Below are 22,414 nucleotides of genomic sequence, written 5' to 3'. Positions count from 1 at the left end.
TAGGAAACCATTTTTATTACATCGGAAAAAGTGAGTAGGATAGGAAGGTTAAAATTATCCCCCTGCATCTTCCCCTAACATGAGAATGACAGAACTAATTTAACAGTATATCAGAGGTATCATATCAATGCAAACTTGGCCCCAGCTGTATTTCTTGTTTCACATTTGTCTTTGTTTACTGTCTTTGTTTTACTGTTCATTTTAGACCTGATGGAAGTGAAAAAGGAAAGTCAAGAACTGAATGACGTCGATCAGAAACATCATCAGTTTCATAAATCTGAAAATTACATATCTGGTGAAGAATCTGTTAGTTGCTTACAGATTGAAAATAATTTTTCACAAAGAAGAAATGAAAGAACAAGATACAAAAATTATTTCACATGCCCACAGTGTGGAAAGAGTTTTGCAATAAAACAAGGTCTACAGAAGCACCTGAGAATTCACACTGGAGAGAAGCCTTTCACGTGCACACAGTGTGGAAAGTGTTTCTCAAAGAAAGGAGATCTTAAGTGTCACATGAGAATTCACACTGGAGAGAAGCCTTTCACTTGCAATCAGTGTGGAAAGAATTTCGCAGCGAGAGGTAATCTTCATTATCACATGATAATTCACACTGGAGAGAAGCCTTTCACCTGCCCTCAGTGTGGAAAGAGTTTTGCACTAAAAGGAGTTCTTGAGAAGCACCTGAGAATACACACTGGAGAGAAGCCTTTTACATGCCCTCAGTGTGGAAAGAGTTTTACACAAAAAGAAAACCTTAAGAAGCACCAAAGAATTCACACTGGAGAGAAGCCTTTCAAATGCCTTCAATGTGGAAAGAGTTTCACACAACAAGAAAACCTTACAAAGCACCAAAGAATTCACACTGAAGAGAAGCCATTCACATGCCCTCAGTGTGGCAAAGAATTTAGATTGGAATCATATCTAAAGAGGCACCTGAATATTCATGCAAATATAAAGCCTTACCTGTGTTCTTTTTGTGGAAAGAGTTTTACAAAGCTGAAATATTTTAAAGATCACCAGATCATGCATACCGATGTGAAAGCTTATGTATGCTCAAGAGTGTGGTAAAGCCTTTACTTGAGCTCATGAAATCAAATGCACCAGATAATTCATACCGGAGGAGTTTCACCCAATCAAGTAATCTTCAGACTCATCTAAAAAAGCATTGTCCAAAGTTATCATGATGAACAAAGTTAATTTCCAGGGTAAACTATACATTCAAGTAAACGGTTTGAAATTCAGAAAAACATGAATATGAAATTTCACGATCAGTAACAATAGGTCTTATTCAATAGTGCGTCCACACAAATGTTTTCTTAAAATATATGCACAAAAGGGGAATGGCAGTTTTACAGGGTGTGCTGAGTGACTCCAACCAGGCCTCCTAAGCAACCAATTTGGCCCGGCTGTAACACGGGTTACCCTCCTCGTGGTCAGAATATAGTGGTTCTCACTCTCGATGGGGTGTGTGGTTGTGGGAGGAGATCGCTGGGAATAGGATGAGCATCCAAATGCACTAAGTCTCAGCAATAATGTGCCCAGCAAGCCATGTGATAAGGTGCGCGGGTTGACTGTTTCAGATGCGGAAGGTGGATTGAGGTGAGCAACTGCGCCACCACGAGCACCTAGTGAGCATTGGGAATTGGGCATTCCAAATTGGGGAGAAAAGAGGATAAAAAAAAGAAATATAACAGAGAGAGTATTTTCTTAATTTATGTCAACATACAGTATAAAAACATCAAAATGACATGAATCGTAATAAATGATTAACATACCCATTCAGTAGTGTAAGCTCCCATTGATTTATCACTTGCAGGCTTGAGTGAACAACATCCAATAGATGTTTAGTCCAGAAGTTGAAATATTGATGGATTATCATTTGTTTACTAAACATTTCTTCATAAATAACATGTCATTCATGTCCATTTAGCACTAAATTATGCATTCTGAAGCACTAAAGCGCAATAATAGTCTTATATTGTATAATTTACATGCATCCAGAACAGGGATGCCTCTGTTATATTTGTCATGCCAAATATGGACATTAGAAGAAGAATTTATTAATCCATGCATACCTCATGGGCCACATGACAGGGATTTCCATATACCATTCCATTACAATATTATCCTTATAACCTTCGTAAGCATGATATACTATTTTAACTAAAGGAGTATGTACTAAATAAATGATTACAGCACTATATGGTCTATATTTTCCAGTCTCTTGTATTTTCTTTTTTATGTTGTTTTTTTTTGTTTATTATATGCATTATAGAAAAGACAAAGCTGTCACTGGCACTGCAGCTGTCATTTGCTCCACACTGCATATTCTATAATTCTAGATATTCTAGAAATTATATTTCTGCCTAATTCTATCTGCATTAGAAGCAGTGTAATTTGTAATGTTTACATTTTGCATTCAGGGCAAATATTCATGGTGTTAAAAGCTATAAGTGGTTATAATAACATGTTAAAAACATGTACTGTACATGTAACTATGGCATAGTTAAAAACATGGTATAGTGAAATGTCCTAAAACACTACTTATAGCAATGTCTTACCTTCTGTTCACTTCTTTTTAAACGTCAAAAGATTTCCTTGATCTGTTCTCTTGGCCATTTTTGAAGGTTTGCAAAATTGACGAAAACCTGCATTACCTTCAGTGGCATAAGTTTCATGTGAACACTGGGAAGTACATTCCAGGGCTAAACTCCAACAGAAAACATCTTCGCGTTTTCACAGTGGAGAGCTTGCACGCTCATGATTGCCAGATTGTGCAAATAAAGCATGACAGTGGCAGATTATTTCCACTCTGAAGTTTAAATTTCTGATTGGGGACTGCATTTATTGATATCTGGCAACCCCAAACATGTCTCAACCTAAATATACTCATCTAATCACCGTTATTGTCATACGTAGAGAATTCAAATGGTTTACTTGCATGTTTAATTCTAAGTAAAACATGACACCATTGATCTAAAAGGGGAATGGCAGTTTTACAAGGAGGTTTCTTTTAACAAGGGGGATGGCATGTCCCCCTCAGCTGGAGCCCTGCATACAACCCAAATTCTGAAAAAGTTGGGACAGTATGGAAAATGCTAATAAAAACAAAAAGTAGGGACTTAAAAATACTATTGACCCTGTGCTCTATTGAAAGCACTACAACAACCTTGTGAATTTTTTTGTTTGTTTGTTTTTTGAAAATATACACTAATTTCAAACCAGATGATTGCAACATGCTTCAAAAAAGTTGGGACAGTTGAGTTTTTACCACTGTGTAACATCACCATTTCTTCACATGTGTTTGGGCACTGAAGATACAAATTTGTTAAGTTTAGCAAGTGGAATTTTCCCCCATTCATCCATTATGCAGGTCTTCAGCAGCACAATTGTACGGGACCTTTTGTGTGTCAACGAATGCAGAGCCAGGACCCAAACGCAGAGGGAATTTGTTAAATAACACAAGGGCAAAAACTCCCATGAGGGGTAAAAATAAACAAACTATCCTGAAGGGGAAAAAGGGTAATCCAGGGTGGGGCAGGGGGAAACTGGACCGACCAGACCAAAACAGGAACCATGGCATGAGTGCACATCGCCAAGACAATGAGGCAATATTAGACTGAAGTTACCAAACCTCAGCACAACATGAAGACAGCTTGCGACCTGGGTGTGCAACGTGAGTGCGAGGCGCACCTGTGTTCGTGAGAGACAGACAAACTACTGACGTGAATGCATGCTGCCAAGATGGCATAAGCGCGATGCACCCACGTCAATAACAGACAGACATGGAGCACGAGTGTCCGGATCCTGACACAGACTGAAACTGAACTAGACAGGAAGTCAGGATTTAGACATCATGGTTCCGAAGAGCGCATGGCAGGGAATACAACTGAAACCGCGCGCTCACACAAAGACAGAAAACAAAACACAAGACAGACATTGGACGATAATGCCATGGTCCTCTCAGACAAAAACCCAGACTGACAGAGTGACAGGACCATGACAGAGCCTCCCCTCCAAAGGGATGCCTCTCAGTGTCCCAAAATTGGAACATCAAACAATACACAAGACAGACAAAAAGAGAACTATCATAAAACAGATAACACAACAGAAAGGGAGGGAAGGCAGGGAAACCAGGGAGGGAACTTAAGGAAAGGGGTGGGGTCCAACAGCCTGGGTGGAGGCCTCAGGGCAAAGGTGGAGTCTGGGAGGCGGCCTCAGGGCAGAGTACTGAGCGGCAGCCGCTGGACAGGGGTCAGGAGGGAACAGCTCAGGGGGTGGAGCTGTGGAAGGCTCGGACACTGGCCGTGGCAGCGGAATGGACTCCGTGGCCGTGAACATTGGCAGAGACTGGGGAACGGTCTCCTTGGTCGTGACAACTGGCATGGACAGGGGAACAGCCTTCGTGGCTGTGAGCACAGGCAGTGACAGGGAAAGACCTCCTTGATTAGTTTGAGAAACAAAACAATACTTATATACTTTTTAACTACAAATGTTCGCTTCCGTACATCTCTGTGACATGCGCTCATGAGAGGGATGACGTAAGCTCGTTGGTAAGATCATGTGTCATGTGGAGGAGGAGTCAGGAAGCGCGTCGTTTTGGAGCAGTGGCTTCTTCCTTGCTGAGCAGCATTTCAGGTTATGTCAATATAGGACTCGTTTTACTGTAGATATAGATACCTATCTACTTGTCCTCCAGCATCTTCACAAGGTCCTTTGCTGTTGTTCCTGGATTGATTTGCACTTTTTGCACTAAACTATGCTCATCTCAAGAGACAGAATTCGTCTCCTTCATGAGCGGTATGATGGCTGCGTGGTCCCATGGTGTTTATACTTTAATACTATTGTTTGTACAGATGAACATGGTACCTTCAGGCATTTGGAAATTGCTCCCAAGGATGAACCAGACTTGTGGAGGTCCACAATTTTTTTTCCTGATGTCTTGGCTGATTTCTTTTGATTTTCTCATGATGTCAAGCAAAGAGGCACTAAATTTGAAGGTAGGCTTTAAAATACATCCACAGGTACACCTCCAGTTCAGTTCACCTCCTATCAGAAGCTAATTGTCTAAGGCTTGACATCATGTTCTGGAATTTTCCAAGCTGATTAAAGGCACAGCTAACTTAGTGTATGTAAACTTCTGACCCACTGGAATTGTGATATAGTCAATTAAATGTGAATCAGTCTGTCTGTAAACAATTGTTGGAAAATTTGCTTGTGTCATGCACAAAGTAGATGTCCTAAACGACTTGCCAAAACTATAGTTTGCTAATATTAAATCTGTGGCGTAATTAGTTTTAATGACTTCAACCTAGGTGTTTGTAAATGTCTGACTTCAACTGTATGTGACCCATTTGAAATCTACAGAGAACATTCTAGTACAAAGCTCTATTTAGAGGAAGGTGATCTCAAACTGCTAGACAGCCCCTACATTATAAACAGCACTGACGAGGTAAAGATGAAAACTAATACTCATGATCAGTTTTTTTTTTTTTTTTAAGTACACATCATCCTTATTAAAAAAAATTTGTTTTTTTTTATGTATTTTTTTTTTTTTTTTCACTGCAAAAAAAGATCATCAACCTAACCTAACCACAGAGCCATCCATGGTCTTACCTGTGGAAATGGCCTTATCATTACAAGTGCCACTGTTAAACAGTGGTAGAGCAATGGAAGTACAATTAAGAATAACTTCCATGAATTATTGACAAATTGTCCTCCTGTTCTACCTAACCTCCCATGGAATAGATATTCTAAAGGTGACTTAAATCAGGCTTGTGTCCTGCTGAACTCATAACATTCTTGTTCAAAAAATGTCCAAACAAATGCATGCAGTTACAGTCTCCAGTTACCTTTATTACAAAAAGTTTGATTCGCTGTTACAAAAAAAAAAAAAAAAAAAAAAAAGGAACTGCTTTGTCAATATAGTGTGCACTACAGTCATGCCAATTAAACTCAAATGAACTGAAAGAGAAACAGGACGTCTCTGGTCTAAGCTCACAGCAGGTGGCAGTAATGTATTATTATAGTTTGCGATCCGCCTTAAAAAGGAAGAAGAAGAAGAAAGACGAGAAGCCGAAATCTACTGACAAACATTTGTGAGAGTGAAGACATGAATGATCCAAAAACATGCACAGTGAAAAATGAAGATGAGGAACACATAGGTTGGTGTACATTTGACTCTTCACAATGACAGTTTTGAGGAACATTAAAGTAACAAATGCTACAGGCAGTTTCCCAGCTAAAACATTTACGCTGTTGCGACGTTGCTGCCACGTTCCATTTGTACTTTGCACCGATGTTCTCAACGTTGCACTTTGTAACAACGTAGAAATGTAAGACACGAGAAGGCTATAGCTACGTTGCACAACTATCAGCAACTGCAAGACGACATTTCCAGATACTTGTTTTTATATATACATGATGATGCTATAGTAACACATTACTGTTGATTACCCATTGTTTACAACAGATAAAGCCTCAAAATATAATAAGAAATTATGCAACATTTTTAATATTGCTAATATTTTACATCGTTTTTCACAAGTTACTTTTACAGAAATATATATATATATATATATCAACACGTGCCAACTTTGGAAAGTAAAAATGCAAAACAGTGTCATGATATCAACTTTATTATTAAATATTACAATGTTTTTGTAATTGTACAACCAAAAATGTCATATTAGTAAAAGTATAGTAACACAAATTAGGTATAATTAAGAATAATAACCTAAAAATGAAAATAAAAAAAAACTTGACAACTTTAAACATAAAATACTCAATGTATTCTCTTCCTCTCCTTATTGGCAGCTCAGACAGCCTTGAGATGACTGGACAGATGAAAAAGAAATCCATAATGTTAGTTTAGTGCTGTTGGCATAATGATGTTCTTCCCCTTACAGTTGCACATTCTGTTAAAGCTTGAGACACTTTTTTTTTTTTTTTTTTCCTGTCAAATTGTAATTAAATCATTATGTAATTTTTATTTAATTTATTAGGGCTGCCCCCGACCAAAGATTTTCCTAGTTGACTAGTAGGTGTTAGTTTAAGCCATTAGTCGACTAGTCGCACGTTTATGATATTAATTTAGTTACTTAAATATATATTTTTTGGGGGGCATCAGAAAATGGTTTGAATTCCTGGGCTGAGAAAGAATGTTACAAGTAACATTGCTAACACTGTTCTATATTACAGAGAAATACTAAACCGTAATAATGAGCCTTTAAAATATACATTTTACAAGCGCACGCACGAAGCGAGCCGCTGTGACACCGGCAAAAGCGGTAATGATTCTGAATATGTCGGAAAAACCAGCAAGGAGACTGTCTGAATGAACATTGTGTTAATTTATTAATATACAAAGTGTAACAGTTACATCACACAACTCATGAACATGTAACACCAACACAATAACTTTATAATATAAATAACAGTCTTTTGTTAAAAAAAATAATTTCATTTCTTTTTAAAATGGAGGAAATATAAATTATAAACAAAGATGCATGAACGCAAACAAAATAAAGAGCCTATAAATTATATAAAAACAAATAAATAAAATATACAGCAGCAAACTGAAACACTACAACAAGCCTACAGACAAGTAGCATCAACATGGATGAAAACTTAAAAAACATTCTGAGGTCACAGAATGCAAACGAAATGTAACATAATATAAATAAAAAACAGCCTTTTGTTAAAAAACTAAATTAAAAAAATTTCGTTTAATTTTAAAAACTAGGAAATAAATATAAATTATAAACAAACGAATAAATATACAGCAAACTGAAACACTTAAAAGAGAAATATCAGTGCAGAAACAGGCCTACGGACAAGTAGCCTCAACATCGAATCATGAAAACTCGTGTTTTTCTGAGGTGAGAACGCAAACAAAATAAGTAGCCTATAAATTATATAAAAATGAATAAATAAATATACAGCAGCAAACTGAAACACTACAACAAGCCTACGGACAAGTAGCCTCAATATGGATGAAAACTTTACAGAATGCAAACAAAATGTAACATGACACACATTTCGTTTTTCACAACAGGCCAAATGAATTATCAGTTATCCTATAGCCAATATTACCAACAAACTGAAAAAAGGTGTTTTATATTAGGCTACTACCTGACTCACCGTCACAGTTTTTTTGCCTCCGATCTCAGTCTTCTCATATTATGAACACTAGGAACTAGGAACACTAGTTTGTCCACATTGTTGGGGAGAAGTGAGCTCCGTGTCTTGCTCACAATGAAGCCGGCCTTTGAAAAGTTGTGCTCCGATGGCATGGACGTGGAAGGGGTGGAGTGTAGGTGCTTAGCTGCTCTGGCAAGCTTAGGCCACCATGTCAGTGGCCCCAAATCAACCTTTGTTTGGTCCTCCAAGTACATCTTAATTTCATTGTTCTCTCCTGCCTGCTGCTCTTCATCAGTAGCCATCAGCATGGATATCTCCTCCTGCTTTTCCCTTTTCTTTTTTGATGCAGGCTCACTTTCCTCTGTAGGCCTACTGCTGCCACGATCCTCTCCCTGAGCAGCTTCTGCTGTTTAGCTTCAGCTAAACTCTCAGCCAGATCTGACACCATGGAGTATGCCTTGTCCCGTTTCTCTGCATTGAGGAACGACAAGCTCTTAAAACGTGGGTCTAAGACAGCAGCTTGGATATATATGCTGGTCTTGAGACTCCCTGTGAGCTCCCATCTCTTGTCAGTTTCTTCAGTTAGATTTTTCTTCAGTGCTTTTGTGGTCGTGCTGTCATCATCACGCAGCAACAAGTGGCATCTCTTTAAATTTATGAACATGGACAATGTGACAGACAGAGATGCATTTCCATCCTGCGAGAGCAGCTCAGTGAGAGTGATCATAGGCTTCAGCACCAAGACGATGTCCTCCACTGTCCTCCATTGGGCAGTTGTGAGATCTAGATCTCGGTCAGACCGTTGGGTGGTACCAGGTCTGAAAGCACAGCTGTAACCAGCCCCCTCTGTTCCAGGAGGCGCTCCAGCATTAAGTATGTGGAGTTCCATCATGTCGAGACATCTTGGATAAGTTTTTGTTCAGCCACGTTCTGTTGCTTTTGTTTCTCAGTAAGAGCTGTTGTAGCCTTGGCACTTTTCTTGAAATGTCCCACAAGGCGTCTACCAGCAGCAATGGTTCGACAGACCGGATCTTGTTTCAGAGCCGCATTTATGCACAACTGCAAAGTGTGCCCCGCACAACAAACACCCTGGACATTACTCAGGACGGGCTATCGGACAGTAGTTCAGCTCACAACACCATATTAGCGCCATTGTCGTGTACGACTGCGACCCTCTTTTCTCCATGTATCTCAGATTCCTCCATAACTTCACCGAGTTGCTCTACTATGTGAGTGGAAAAGGGCTAGAAAAATCACTCTGGACCCCACTTGCCCAGCCCACTACCTTTTAGAACTGTTGCCTTTTGGCTGGCGCTACAGAGCACTGAGCACCAGAACAAGAACAGTTATTTCCCTCAGGCTATCCATTTCATGAACAGTTAAAACTGCCCCATTAAGCAATAATTATGTGCAATACACAGCGTAGTCTATTTATATTTATCCAACAAATCCTACCTCTTCTGCCATTACATTCCCTTGCACAATCTGTATATAACAGATTTGTATTTGTACATACGTCTTTCTCTCTCTCTCCCTCTCTGTGTGTGTGTGTGTGTGTGTGTGTGTGTGTGTGTGTGTGTATACACACACACACACACACTACCGGTCAAAAGTTTTGAAACACTTGACTGAAATGTTTCTCATGATCTTAAAAATCTTTTGATCTGAAGGCGTATGCTTAAATGTATGAAAGTTTTGTAGACAAAAATATAATTGTGCCACCAGATTAATTTATTTCATTATAAAACTACAATTTTATTTAAAAAAAAAAAAAAACGTTTTTGAAATTGATGACTTGGACCGAATAATAAAGAAAAGCAGCCAATAAGTGCCCAACATAGATGGGAACTCCTTCAATACTGTTTAAAAATCATCCCAGGGTGATACCTCAAGAAGTTGGTTGAGAAAATGTCAAGAGTACATGTCTGCAAATTCTAGGCAAAGGGTGACTACTTTGAAGATGCTAAAATATAACACAGTTTTGATTTATTTGGGATTTTGTTTAGTCACAACATAATTCCCATAGTTCCATTTATGTTATTCCATAGTTTTGATGACTTTACTATTATTCTAAAATGTGAAAAAAAGATTATAATAAAGAACAAGTGTTTCAAAACTTTTGACCGGTAGTGTATACAGGTGCATCTCAATAAATTAGAATGTCGTGGAAAAGTTCATTTATTTCAGTAATTCAACTCAAATTGTGAAACTCGTGTATGAAATAAATTCAGTGCACACAGACTGAAGTAGTTTAAGTCTTCTTAAGGTTCTTTTAATTGTGATGATTTTGGCTCACATTTAACAAAAACCCACCAATTCACTATCTCAAAAAATTAGAATATGGTGACATGCCAATCAGCTAATCAACTCAAAACACCTGCAAAGGTTTCCTGAGCCTTCAAAATTGTCTCTCAGTTTGGTTCACTAGGCTACACAATCATGGGGAAGACTGCTGATCTGACAGTTGTCCAGAAGACAATCATTGACACCCTTCACAAGGAGGGTAAGCCACAAACATTCATTGCCAAAGAAGCTGGCTGTTCACAGAGTGCTGTATCCAAGCATGTTAACAGAAAGTTGAGTGGAAGGAAAAAGTGTGGAAGAAAAGATGCACAACCAACCGAGAGAACCGCAGCCTTATGAGGATTGTCAAGCAAAATCGATTCAAGAATTTGGGTGAAAGGAATGAACTGAGGCTGGGGTCAAGGCATCAAGAGCCACCACACACAGACGTGTCAAGGAATTTGGCTACAGTTGTCGTATTCCTCTTGTTAAGCCACTCCTGAACCACAGACAACGTCAGAGGCGTCTTACCTGGGCTAAGGAGAAGAAGAACTGGACTGTTGCCCAGTGGTCCAAAGTCCTCTTTTCAGATGAGAGCAAGTTTTGTATTTCATTTGGAAACCAAGGTCCTAGAGTCTGGAGGAAGGGTGGAGAAGCTCATAGCCCAAGTTGCTTGAAGTCCAGTGTTAAGTTTCCACAGTCTGTGATGATTTGGGGTGCAATGTCATCTGCTGGTGTTGGTCCATTGTGTTTTTTGAAAAGCAAAGTCACTGCACCCGTTTACCAAGAAATTTTGGAGCACTTCATGCTTCCTTCTGCTGACCAGCTTTTTAAAGATGCTGATTTCATTTTCCAGCAGGGTTTGGCACCTGCCCACACTGCCAAAAGCACCAAAAGTTGGTTAAATGACCATGGTGTTGGTGTGCTTGACTGGCCAGCAAACTCACCAGACCTGAACCTCATAGAAAATCGATGGGGTATTGTCAAGAGGAAAATGAGAAACAAGAGACCAAAAAATGCAGATGAGCTGAAGGCCACTGTCAAAGAAACCTGGACTTCCATACCACCTCAGCAGTGCCACAAACTGATCACCTCCATGCCACGCCGAATTGAGGCAGTAATTAAAGCAAAAGGAGCCCCTACCAAGTATTGAGTACATATACAGTAAATTAACATACTTTCCAGAAGGCCAACAATTCACTAAAAATGTTTTTTGTTGATGTATTCTAATTTTTTGAGATAGTGAATTGGTGGGTTTTTGTTAAATGTGAGCCAAAATCATCACAATTAAAAGAACCAAAGACTTAAACTACTTCAGTCTGTGTGCATTGAATTTATTTAATACACGAGTTTCACAATTTGAGTTGAATTACTGAAATAAATGAACTTTTCCACGACATTCTAATTTATTGAGATGCACCTGTATATATTTGTCTTATTGTGTATTTCTATATATATATATATATATATATATATATATATATATATATATATATACTTTTCTCTCATTTTTATTCTTTCACTTTTTATTTTTATTCAATTTTTTTATTATCTCTGTCATGTTGTTGTATTGTTGTACACTGGAAGCTTCTGTCACCGAGACAAATTCCTTGTATGTGTAAGCATACTTGGCAATAAAACTCGCATAAAAACTGCTGGATGGTAACACCAAGATGCAAATTAAAAAAAAGTATCCGCTCTCTTGAGAAGTTTGAAGAACAGTCCCACATAGTGTTTAATCAGTTTAAATCAAGGGGATATCCGCATGATTGGCTTCAGTCGACATTAATAAGATAAAAGGGTTGGATAGGCAACAATTGCTAAATCAGAATTATAAAAGAAAGAGTAAAACTTTTTTGTTAATTATGTACTAACAATAAATCCTCTCAAGAAATTAAAAATATTATTCAAAAATATTGGTACAATCTTTCCACAGACAGTTTGTTACAAGACATTTTTAAACATCCTCCCTTATTCATTCACAAACGATCCAGTAATTTAGCAAATAAATTGGTAAAATCTGATGCAGTTACAGAAAAGAAACATGCATTCATAAAGGGTTGTTATCCATGCAGGAACTGTGCGGCATGCTCCTCTTTAATAAGAACCAATCAATTCACAGACTTGCATACGGGAAAAATCTTTTATATTAACTCATTGATCACCTATTCTACATCATGTGATCTATATGTTAAAATGCCCGTTCATTAATCTATGTTGGGAAGAAGATCTTAAAAATAAGTATAAGTGAACATAAATCAGCTATTAGAAGACATGACGTTACCTCGCCAATCTCTAGACATTTTCAAGATTGTAATCATGATATAAAACAATTAACCTGTATAGGAATCGAAAAGGTAGATAGTTTCGGAAGAGTTGGGAATGTGGAGAAAAAAATTTGACAGTGGGAAGCTTATTGGATGTATTGTTTGAAGTCCATGTCTCCATTTGGCCTTAATGAGGATTTCGATCTCTCCTGTTACCTCTAAGCATCCCTAAATAGTCTCTCACCAATACTCTGTAGAATAGAAATCATTATTGTACTGTTATTTTGTATTTCACTTTGCTACTGATTAATTTTTTCACTTGACTATAGGTGGTGATATTGACTTATGAATGGCATTTGTTGCTGGATGTGTCAGATCGCCATTTATTTTCATCAAATACTGTATGTGTTGATGTATTCATGATTTTCTAGTGGCTCATATACAGGTGCATCTCAATAAATTAGAATGTCGTGGAAAAGTTCATTTATTTCAGTAATTCAACTCAAACTGTGAAACTCGTGTATTAAATAAATTCAATGCACACAGACTGAAGTAGTTTCAGTCTTTGGTTCTTTTAATTGTGATGATTTTGGCTCACATTTAACAAAAACCCACCAATTCATTATCTCAAAAAATTAGAATACATCATAAGACCAATAAAAAAAACATTTTTAGTGAATTGTTGGCCTTCTGGAAAGTATGTTTATTTACTGTATATGTACTCAATACTTGGTAGGGGCTCCTTTTGCTTTAATTACTGCCTCAATTCGGCGTGGCATGGAGGTGATCAGTTTGTGGCACTGCTGAGGTGGTATGGAAGCCCAGGTTTCTTTGACAGTGGCCTTCAGCTCATCTGCATTTTTTGGTCTCTTGTTTCTCATTTTCCTCTTGACAATACCCCATAGATTCTCTATGGGGTTCAGGTCTGGTGAGTTTGCTGGCCAGTCAAGCACACCAACACCATGGTCTTTTAACCAACTTTTGGTGCTTTTGGCAGTGTGGGCAGGCGCCAAATCCTGCTGGAAAATGAAATCAGCATCTTTAAAAAGCTGGTCAGCAGAAGGAAGCATGAAGTGCTCCAAAATTTCTTGGTAAACGGGTGCAGTGACTTTGCTTTTCAAAAAACACAATGGACCAACACCAGCAGATGACATTGCACCCCAAATCATCACAGACTGTGGAAACTTAACACTGGACTTCAAGCAACTTGGGCTATGAGCTTCTCCACCCTTCCTCCAGACTCTAGGACCTTGGTTTCCAAATGAAATACAAAACTTGCTCTCATCTGAAAAGAGAACTTTGGACCACTGGGCAGCAGTCCAGTTCTTCTTCTCCTTAGCCCAGGTAAGACGCCTCTGACGTTGTCTGTGGTTCAGGAGTGGCTTAACAAGAGGAATACGACAACTGTAGCCAAATTCCTTGACATGTCTGTGTGTGGTGGCTCTTGTTGCCTTGACCCCAGCCTCAGTCCATTCCTTGTGAAGTTCACTCAAATTCTTGAATCGATTTTGCTTGACAATCATAAGGCTGCGGTTCTCTTGGTTGGTTGTGCATCTTTTTCTTCCACACTTTTTCCTTCCACTCAACTTTCTGTTAACATGCTTGGATACAGCACTCTGTGAACTGCCAGCTTCTTTGGCAATGAATGTTTGTGGCTTACCCTCCTTGTGAAGGGTGTCAATGATTGTCTTCTGGACAACTGTCAGATCAGCAGTCTTCCCCATGATTGTGTAGCCTAGAGAACCAAACTGAGAGACCATTTTGAAGGCTCAGGAAACCTTTGCAGGTGTTTTGAGTTGATTAGCTGATTGGCATGTCACCATATTCTAATTTTTTGAGATAGTGAATTGGTGGGTTTTTGTTAAATGTGAGCCAAAATCATCACAATTAAAAGAACCAAAGACTTAAACTACTTCAGTCTGTGTGCATTGAATTTATTTAATACACGAGTTTCACAATTTGAGTTGAGTTACTGAAATAAATGAACTTTTCCACAACATTCTAATTTATTGAGATGCACCTGTACTGTGATGGGGTGAATTGTATATTTGCATCTTATATGATTGTATTAATATGTACTCAGTCCTATCTGATGAACTCTATGTGATTCTGGGTGGTGATATGGACCTATGAATGGCACTAGTTGCTTAACATATTGGATCACTTCACATGTACTAAGATGTATGGGCTTGTTAAGTAATTAAGGAGAGAATCATGTTTGTTGAGTGTTCCAATTAACTGTAATTAGAAGTTGATGCCTACATCAGACTTTTTTGTGATTTAATATTTTATTTTTATTGATTCTTAAAAGACAAAGAAAAACAAAACATATATACAATGAATCAAGATTAACTCCCACTACTACCCCTCCCCAATCAAGAACCCTACCCGACCCCAAACGAACATCCCAGTGGTCTTACATAAGTACACACACACAGAGAATAATAATAAAACATTTAAAAAAAAAAAAATATATATATATACACACACACACACACACACACACACTAGGGATGTGTGAGACTAGTCGACTAAACGGTTCTGATGCTGCTAGTCGACACTGGAATTACTAGTCAGTTAATATTTCCCCCATTAAACTGATTATAATTTTTACCCATTTATGTTTGGCTTTATATTTTTACAGAGGCTGCACTTAAATTACTGTCATATTAATATTTTAAATAGAATTAATAATATAAATATTATTTAAAAAGAGGATATCTGGAGCAGATACAGAGTTGAATTTCACCTCAGGCTGTGCATGCTTCTTCCCTCTCTCACTCACGGCACGCGCAGAAAAATGTCCTCTCACTAGACAAGAAAACTCAGCAAAGTAGTAATGAAAACACTTCGGTGGTGGTGCGGGAATTGGCTTTCCAAATGTTTGAAAGTCCCTAAGGATGTTTTCACATTTGAGTCTTCTTTACATCTGTGCATGCTTGTACGTTATTTTTCCACTGAGCGGGCTTTTTCAAGCGCAGGATAGACGCCTCAGGTGAGTCAAGTCTTGTCTTTCACCGGACCATGTCGACGTGTTAATTTTACTCATCAAAAAATTATGCTTTTGAGTAAGTAGCCTAGAAAATAACTGTTTTAGACTAGGTATGCCATTTTTTTTTAATCTGCTGATTAAGAAGGCTATTTTCAACGAGGTGCCGACTGCTTAACGGGATAAACTGTCTTTTATTCTGTGTGCAGCTCATGTTTAGAATACGTTAGGTTTATTATTCCATTAGGGTTGTTCCATTGGTCCTGCACTATTCATTCAATTGTTTTCAATAAATATTTCTATTAAATATTCGCTAATGTTGATTCAGTGAATGCGTGTCATGTTCTATATTTAATGTACAATGATTATAATGCAAGTCGAGCACGTCGCATATAAATGCCCCATTGCAGTGGAATTTAGCGTCGGATTTGGAATAGATTAAGTATTTTAAATGGTTCCATAAAAGTGTTTTTTTTTTTTTTTTTTTTTTTTATACTGTTTTCTGAAGGTTGGTTTCTCTTTAGACTAGTCGACTAGTCGGTTACAAAACTTCCGTTTAAACAACAGTCAGATTAGTCGTAGCGCACATCCCTAATACATACACTTATAATAAACAAAACTCTAAACTATGCCTCTCTTTCCACAGACCCACTCCAAGAGCCCCCCAAAAACATCAAATATATACCCCATTTCCCATTAAAAGAATCCCATATCCCCAGCCTTCTATACGTTACCTCTTCGAAGGCTGCCACCCTTCCAATCGCCTATTGTGGACAGTCTGAGCACTGATGGAGGGATTGTGCGTTCCTGGTGTAACTCAGGAAGTTGTTGCCATCCTGTACATGTCCCGCAGGTGTGATATTCGGATGTACCGATCCTGTGCAGGTGTTGTTACACATGGTCTTCCACTGCGAGGATGATCAGCTGTCCTTCCTGTCTCCCTGTAGTGCTGTCTTAGGCGTCTCACAGTACAGACATTGCAATTTATTGCCCCGGCCACATCTGCAGTCCTCATGCCTCCATGCAGCGTGCCTAAGGCACATTCACACAGATGAGCAGGGACCCTGGGCATCTTTCTTTTGGTATTTTTCAGAGTCAGTAGAAAGGTCTCTTTAGTGTTCTAAGTTTTTATAACTGTGACCTTAATTGCCTACCGTCTGTAAGCTGTTAGTGTCTTAACGACCGTTCCACAGTTGCATGTTCATTAATTGTTTATGGTTCATTGAACAAGCATGGAAAACATTGTTTAAACCCTTTACAATAAAGATCTGTCAAGTTATTTGGATTGTTACAAAATTATCTTTAAAATACAGTGTCCTGAAAAAGGGACGTTTCTTTTTTGCTGAGTTTATATATACTTCGCAATATCCAATTACGTCGGAAACCCCCCCGGCTGAGGGATCGGTGAATATTCTTGCTTTAGTGATTTTGCTTTGAAAATTAAATTAATTTATTTAAAAAATGAAAAACTTAAATCAAATACAATTCAAAATGCACTCCAAACGAAACGAAAAAGCAATTAAAATAACGAACTGATCAAAACAATAATAGATATATAAGTAACCACCTTTCCATTTACCGTCAGGCAAGTATCCGTCAAGTCATTTTTATTTGTATAGCACCTTTCACAACACATTGTTTCAAAGCAGCTTTACAGAAGATCATGCATTAACAGAAAATGAAACTGTAATACCTATAATGTCTTAGAGTCATCATTGTGTAGTTTGATAAAATACGATTGTGAAGTGTGTTTAAAAAGAAGTAATTAAATAATAATTGTTTTTATAACCCCAGTGAGCAAGCCGAAGGTGACTGTGGCAAGGAACACAAAACTCCATAAGATGTTGGTTAATGGAGAAAAATAACCTTGGGAGAAACCAGACTCACTGTGGGGGCCAGTTCCCCTCTGGCTAACATCATGAATATAATGCCAATATTACTTAATAATGTATAGTGCAAGTCATGGTTTAAAATTTATTAAACTAAGTTAGTGTTAAGGGTCAGTGTTTAAACAAAGATTTTTTAAGAACTGTAAGATTAATGACTAATGTCTTTGAAGTTCATCCTGGATTAACTGCAGAAGTTCACATAGATGCATTGTCCTTCCATCTGTCTAAACATGCAGGCAGAAAATTACTTACACAAATGAAGACATAAAAATAATTATAAATGTAAAAATAATTATGATGATAATAATCACTGAAATATAAATCATGGTTTGAGGTGAACGTGTTTTTGTATTTTATGTTTTAATCACAGATGTATAGGCTGCAGAGTTGTGGTCACAATGAACTGCTCTGTGGAAATAAAGTGAACTGAACTCAAAGCACCTCCTGAGCGGAGTCATTTGCAGCACTCGTAGACGATACTGTTCTTGAAAAAAACAAAAACAAATTAGAAGACAGAAACAAATATAATAAAGTGCGTTTCTTCAAGCACGTGTCTGTGTGTCTACGGGCAAATTACTTGTAATATTAATTTGATAATAATAGCCTAATAATAATAATAATTGTATACATTAATGGGAAAACGAGCCAAATATCGTCTTGACATTGTCAGAGGCATCAGCTATTGGCGATCACTCGGACCATCGTCGATCCCCGAGATCATCGTCTGTCGGCACAACCATAATGTACATTTCTCGCTATAAATGAACAAAATGTTCAGACAGTCTCCTTGCTGGTTTTTCCGACACATTCAGAATCATTACCGCTTTTGCCGGTGTCACGGAGGCTCGCTTCGTGCGTTCGCTTGTAAAATGTATATTTTAAAGGCTCATTATTACGGTTTAGTATTTCTCTGTAATGTAGAACAGTGTTAGCAATGGTACTTATAACATTCTTTCTCAGCCCTGGAACTCAAACCATTTTCTGATGCCCCCCAAAAAATATATATTAAGTAATTATATTAATATCATAAACGTGCGACAACTAGGAAAATCTTTGGTCGGGGGCAGCCCTACCAAAAGTCTTCTTGGAAAACCTTTTTGACCTCTGCCAAGTGCCGTACGGTTACTGTTTGTCAAGATGTGTAGTAATGTGCATGTGTAGAAATGTTGGGAAATTATTCACATTAATAAGTTATGTCCTCGCTCCACCACACTGACACGGAGCTCTCACATAGAAGAAAAATAGAAAAAAAGAGGTTGTGCTAACCTAACTTTTCCCGATATTTTCCAAGTTTTCTCTACTGTATGTGGTATATGTGCGGCTTTTCTCTCTCTCCCTATGCGTGTGTGTGTGTGTGTGTGTGTGTGTGTGTGTGTGTTTGATTGCATGCTGGAGAGAGAGATGCTCAACTGATGATGCACTCTCATCTTAGCACGTGAGAAGCAAAGCATGAGCAAAGTGCTCCATGTTCACTCTATTTACACTTTAGCGTAATTCCAAATTTATTTGCATAGCTTATATTTGAAAATTGATTTTCACAAAATACACAGAACGCAGTTTGTGGACTCAGGAATTTTCCTCTTGCTGTCACCATATGGAACACACGCAATCAATTCATGTGTTCTTTGACTAGTAGGCACGAACCCAACACGTTGACTAGTGGCAGAAATAGTCGACTAAACTGAAAACCCTCTAATACAAATATTACACACAACTGACCACTTGAGAAGCTAGTTCCGGGTTCGTAAGATGCCCTAACTCAACCTTTTTGACTCCAAGGCCCCCCATTGTCAGAGAAAATATTCGAAGGCCCCCCATGTAGGCTATTAGATATTTATAAGATATTTACTTGAAACTTATGATTCCAGAAATGTCTAGAACTGTTTGTTCTTCATAAAAAGCAAGCTGTTGAAGGGAGATATTACATTTTTAGCATTTTCAGTAAGTTGAATTATAATAATTATATACAAATTATAATAATCTATCATATTTTAAATAATTTTAAGAGATCTTGAGGCCCCCCTGGAAGTGTGATGAGGCACCATAGTGGGTCCCGACCCCCTGGTTGAGAAACACTGTCCTAACTCACAATTCCACCATGAATTGTTATCCGAACACATGAGTTTGATCACAGAGTAGTCATGCAGTTTTCTTTTACAGACGTCACCCTGAGAAACAATGACCGTCCGAATAGGGCTAATTGCTAATTAAGTTGTCATAGCACAAAATGAAAAAATTTAAAAGGGGCCATCTTACCACATTGCTCGGATAAGCTGATTGCCTACCTGGGGCAAGAAGATTTCAGAATGTATAAAATACATCTGATATACAGTAATTATAATTTATTTTTGTCATTTAATGTAAAAAAACATAAAATATTGTATGTAATTTCACAATTTAGTTATTGAACTAATAATTGAATTACTGAATGATGACCGACAAATCAAAAAACACAATCCTAGTCAAAGAGATTCATCTGAAATGTAAACCTATACTGTACAGTAGGGCTGAATGATTTGAACAAATTTAATTGTGATTATTTGAAAAATATTGTGATTCTCAGAACACATTTGCCACTCAGGGCACAAGATAAGGATAATTCGTGTGTATCGAGCACAAAACACATGTTTAATACACTGACCCATTTACATGCATTTACGAAAACATTACAAACTACAGACAAAACAGCTTCTCTACGGCTGGGCGATATGGCCAAAAATATTATATAATTTTTTCATATTGTTCAGTATCAGTATTTATCACTATATACATTTCATCCCATTCATGTGGGCAGAATGCATTCCACATGTTTGTTAGACCTCAAGAATGAATACAATACAAACGTGTTTGTTTACAAGTAAACTCCAGAGGGTAAGCTACCTTTAAATCAGTGTTTCCCAATCTTTTTTCTGCCATGGCACACTATTTACAAATAAAAAATACCAAGACACACCACTATCCCACATAACCATCGTCGATAGTTTTCCTTTTCAGGAACTTGTCCATGTTTTCTGTCCATCTCAGTAGCGTGTTTTCTTGTAAAGTTTGAAATTGAAAGTCACGTTGGTATGCTGTATAATGAGTTTACAGATGGCAAGAGTGCTAATTGGGTAATGAAAAACAAAATGAGCTGCTTTTCTAATTTGTAGATTTGTTCTTGTAAATTATTGCAATGCCACAGCAAATTAAAGGGATGCAAACTCATGAGGGGCGAAAAAGTTGAGACAATAACTCAACTAAAGTAGTCCACAAAATGTTTTTCCGGGGATATTTTTTTTTTTTTGTTGAAAGAATTAGCTAAAAGAACCAGTTCCAGTGATTTTAAAGTATAGCAAATTACCTGCACAATCGTGCAGAATTAGCTGCAAAAATAAAGAGTATTTTGGTGAGGCTTGCTTCTGTCTCACAAATTTGTTCAATTTTATTAACTGATTAGTTCAGTGACCCCTTCTGGAAATGTCACTAGGTGGCGACAAATGAGCATCTTTTGTGCTATGAGTGAGTCAGTGAATCATTTTGAGTCGTTCATGACTGAAATCTACCAAGAGACTTTATAGTGTTTAAGCATTAAAAGAACAAAGCAGATCTATAGTCTTCCTTCAGTCTGAGCATTATTTTTCATCCAAAAAGACAATAATAATAGTGTAATAATAGTGAGTTTCAATAACGTCCTTATCTTCTCCTTTATTAAAACTTGCATGACTACAAATCTACTGACTTCAGTATAAGAATTATAAACACAAAGCAGATCTACGGTATCATTTTCCTACAGATTTAAACTGCTGAGCATGACTTTTATAATAAATACAACAATAATAGCCTAATAATAATCATTTTGAGTTTCAATAATGTTCTTTCATCATTGTAAAGCGCAATTCACATGAGTTGAGTCGTCAACGCTATGTTCAACGCCAGCGTCAAGCGCCGCATTGCCCTCCACATGACAAGAGATGCAGAATTTCACGAATTTGCCACGCAAGAAAGTGGGAGATGTTCACAGTAAACATTGAAAACATGCATTTCGAAGAGTGAGGAAAAACTGGCAGTTGCTTTGATAGCAGAAAGTAATAAAAGGACTTGTATAAATAAACGAGTATAAAAATGTTTAGGTCTTAGCGTTTTCTTGGTGAGTTTAAATTAGTTTTATAACTGGGGTCTCAGACTCAGAAACGATAAGGTAAGATTTAATTAAAAAATGATGAGTCTCTTGGACAGTTTTTTAATATTTCATGTTGATTTGTACTCTTAAAGACATTATTTGTGAAGCAAAGACGTGTGTGAAAAACACTTTGGTGAAAAGTGACGTCACTTCATAGACTTCAATGTATTCGGCAGCGCTGACGCGAGTCATGTGAAAGACCCTTTACGTGTACAAATATCAGTCACTTTTACACATTAATCGTAGCTCTTCACAATCACAAAAGTGACCGATTATGGTTTCAAAATGGCGAATTTCATCAAAAGGTGAGGAGTTTGCATCCCTGTAAATTATTTTATTTATGCATTTATTTATTTTGTGGAATTTGATAATTTTTCACAGCACACCTTACAATCTATCACGTCACACTAGTGTGCCACAGCAGAGTGGTTGTGAAACACTGCTTTAAAGTATACTCAGTTTAGGGTTTAATCCTACATAAGGTGTGGGACCTCTTTCACCAATTTCATCATTTTCAGCTGAGTTTTGACTCCAGTGAAAGACTTTGACGCTTCACACTCCAGCACAGAAGGTGGTGGTAATGCACCATAAGCTGGATTGCCAACTGCCAATAATGAAAGAAAGAAGAAATATCTTATTGCCTGTGACAACAGTATAAAAAAAGTGTTTATCTAAATAGAAC

General features: G+C 37.6%; 2 protein-coding genes across 3 annotated transcripts in view; one reads left to right on the top strand and one right to left on the bottom strand.

Moving 5' to 3' along the window:
- Window positions 1-22,414, bottom strand: part of LOC127442946 (gastrula zinc finger protein XlCGF7.1-like) — an 898,889-nt gene that overhangs the window by 731,985 nt on the left and 144,490 nt on the right. The gene's annotated exons all lie outside the window — the stretch shown is intronic.
- Window positions 1-22,414, top strand: part of LOC127442874 (gastrula zinc finger protein XlCGF57.1-like) — a 44,180-nt gene that overhangs the window by 13,202 nt on the left and 8,564 nt on the right. Inside the window, exon 2 of one of the 2 annotated variants that reach the window (XM_051701160.1) lies at window positions 206-848. In XM_051701160.1, the coding sequence (XP_051557120.1) occupies window positions 206-848 (643 nt within the window). Of the gene's footprint in view, window positions 1-205; window positions 849-6,052; window positions 6,168-22,414 lie in introns of those variants that run through there. The other variant, XM_051701159.1, reaches the window with a different exon arrangement.

Source organism: Myxocyprinus asiaticus, chromosome 6, assembly GCF_019703515.2.
Source record: "Myxocyprinus asiaticus isolate MX2 ecotype Aquarium Trade chromosome 6, UBuf_Myxa_2, whole genome shotgun sequence".
NCBI classification, from domain to species: Eukaryota; Metazoa; Chordata; class Actinopteri; order Cypriniformes; family Catostomidae; genus Myxocyprinus; species Myxocyprinus asiaticus.
The sequence above is the reverse complement of the archived record's forward strand: the minus strand, read 5'-3'. Positions and strand labels throughout refer to the sequence as shown.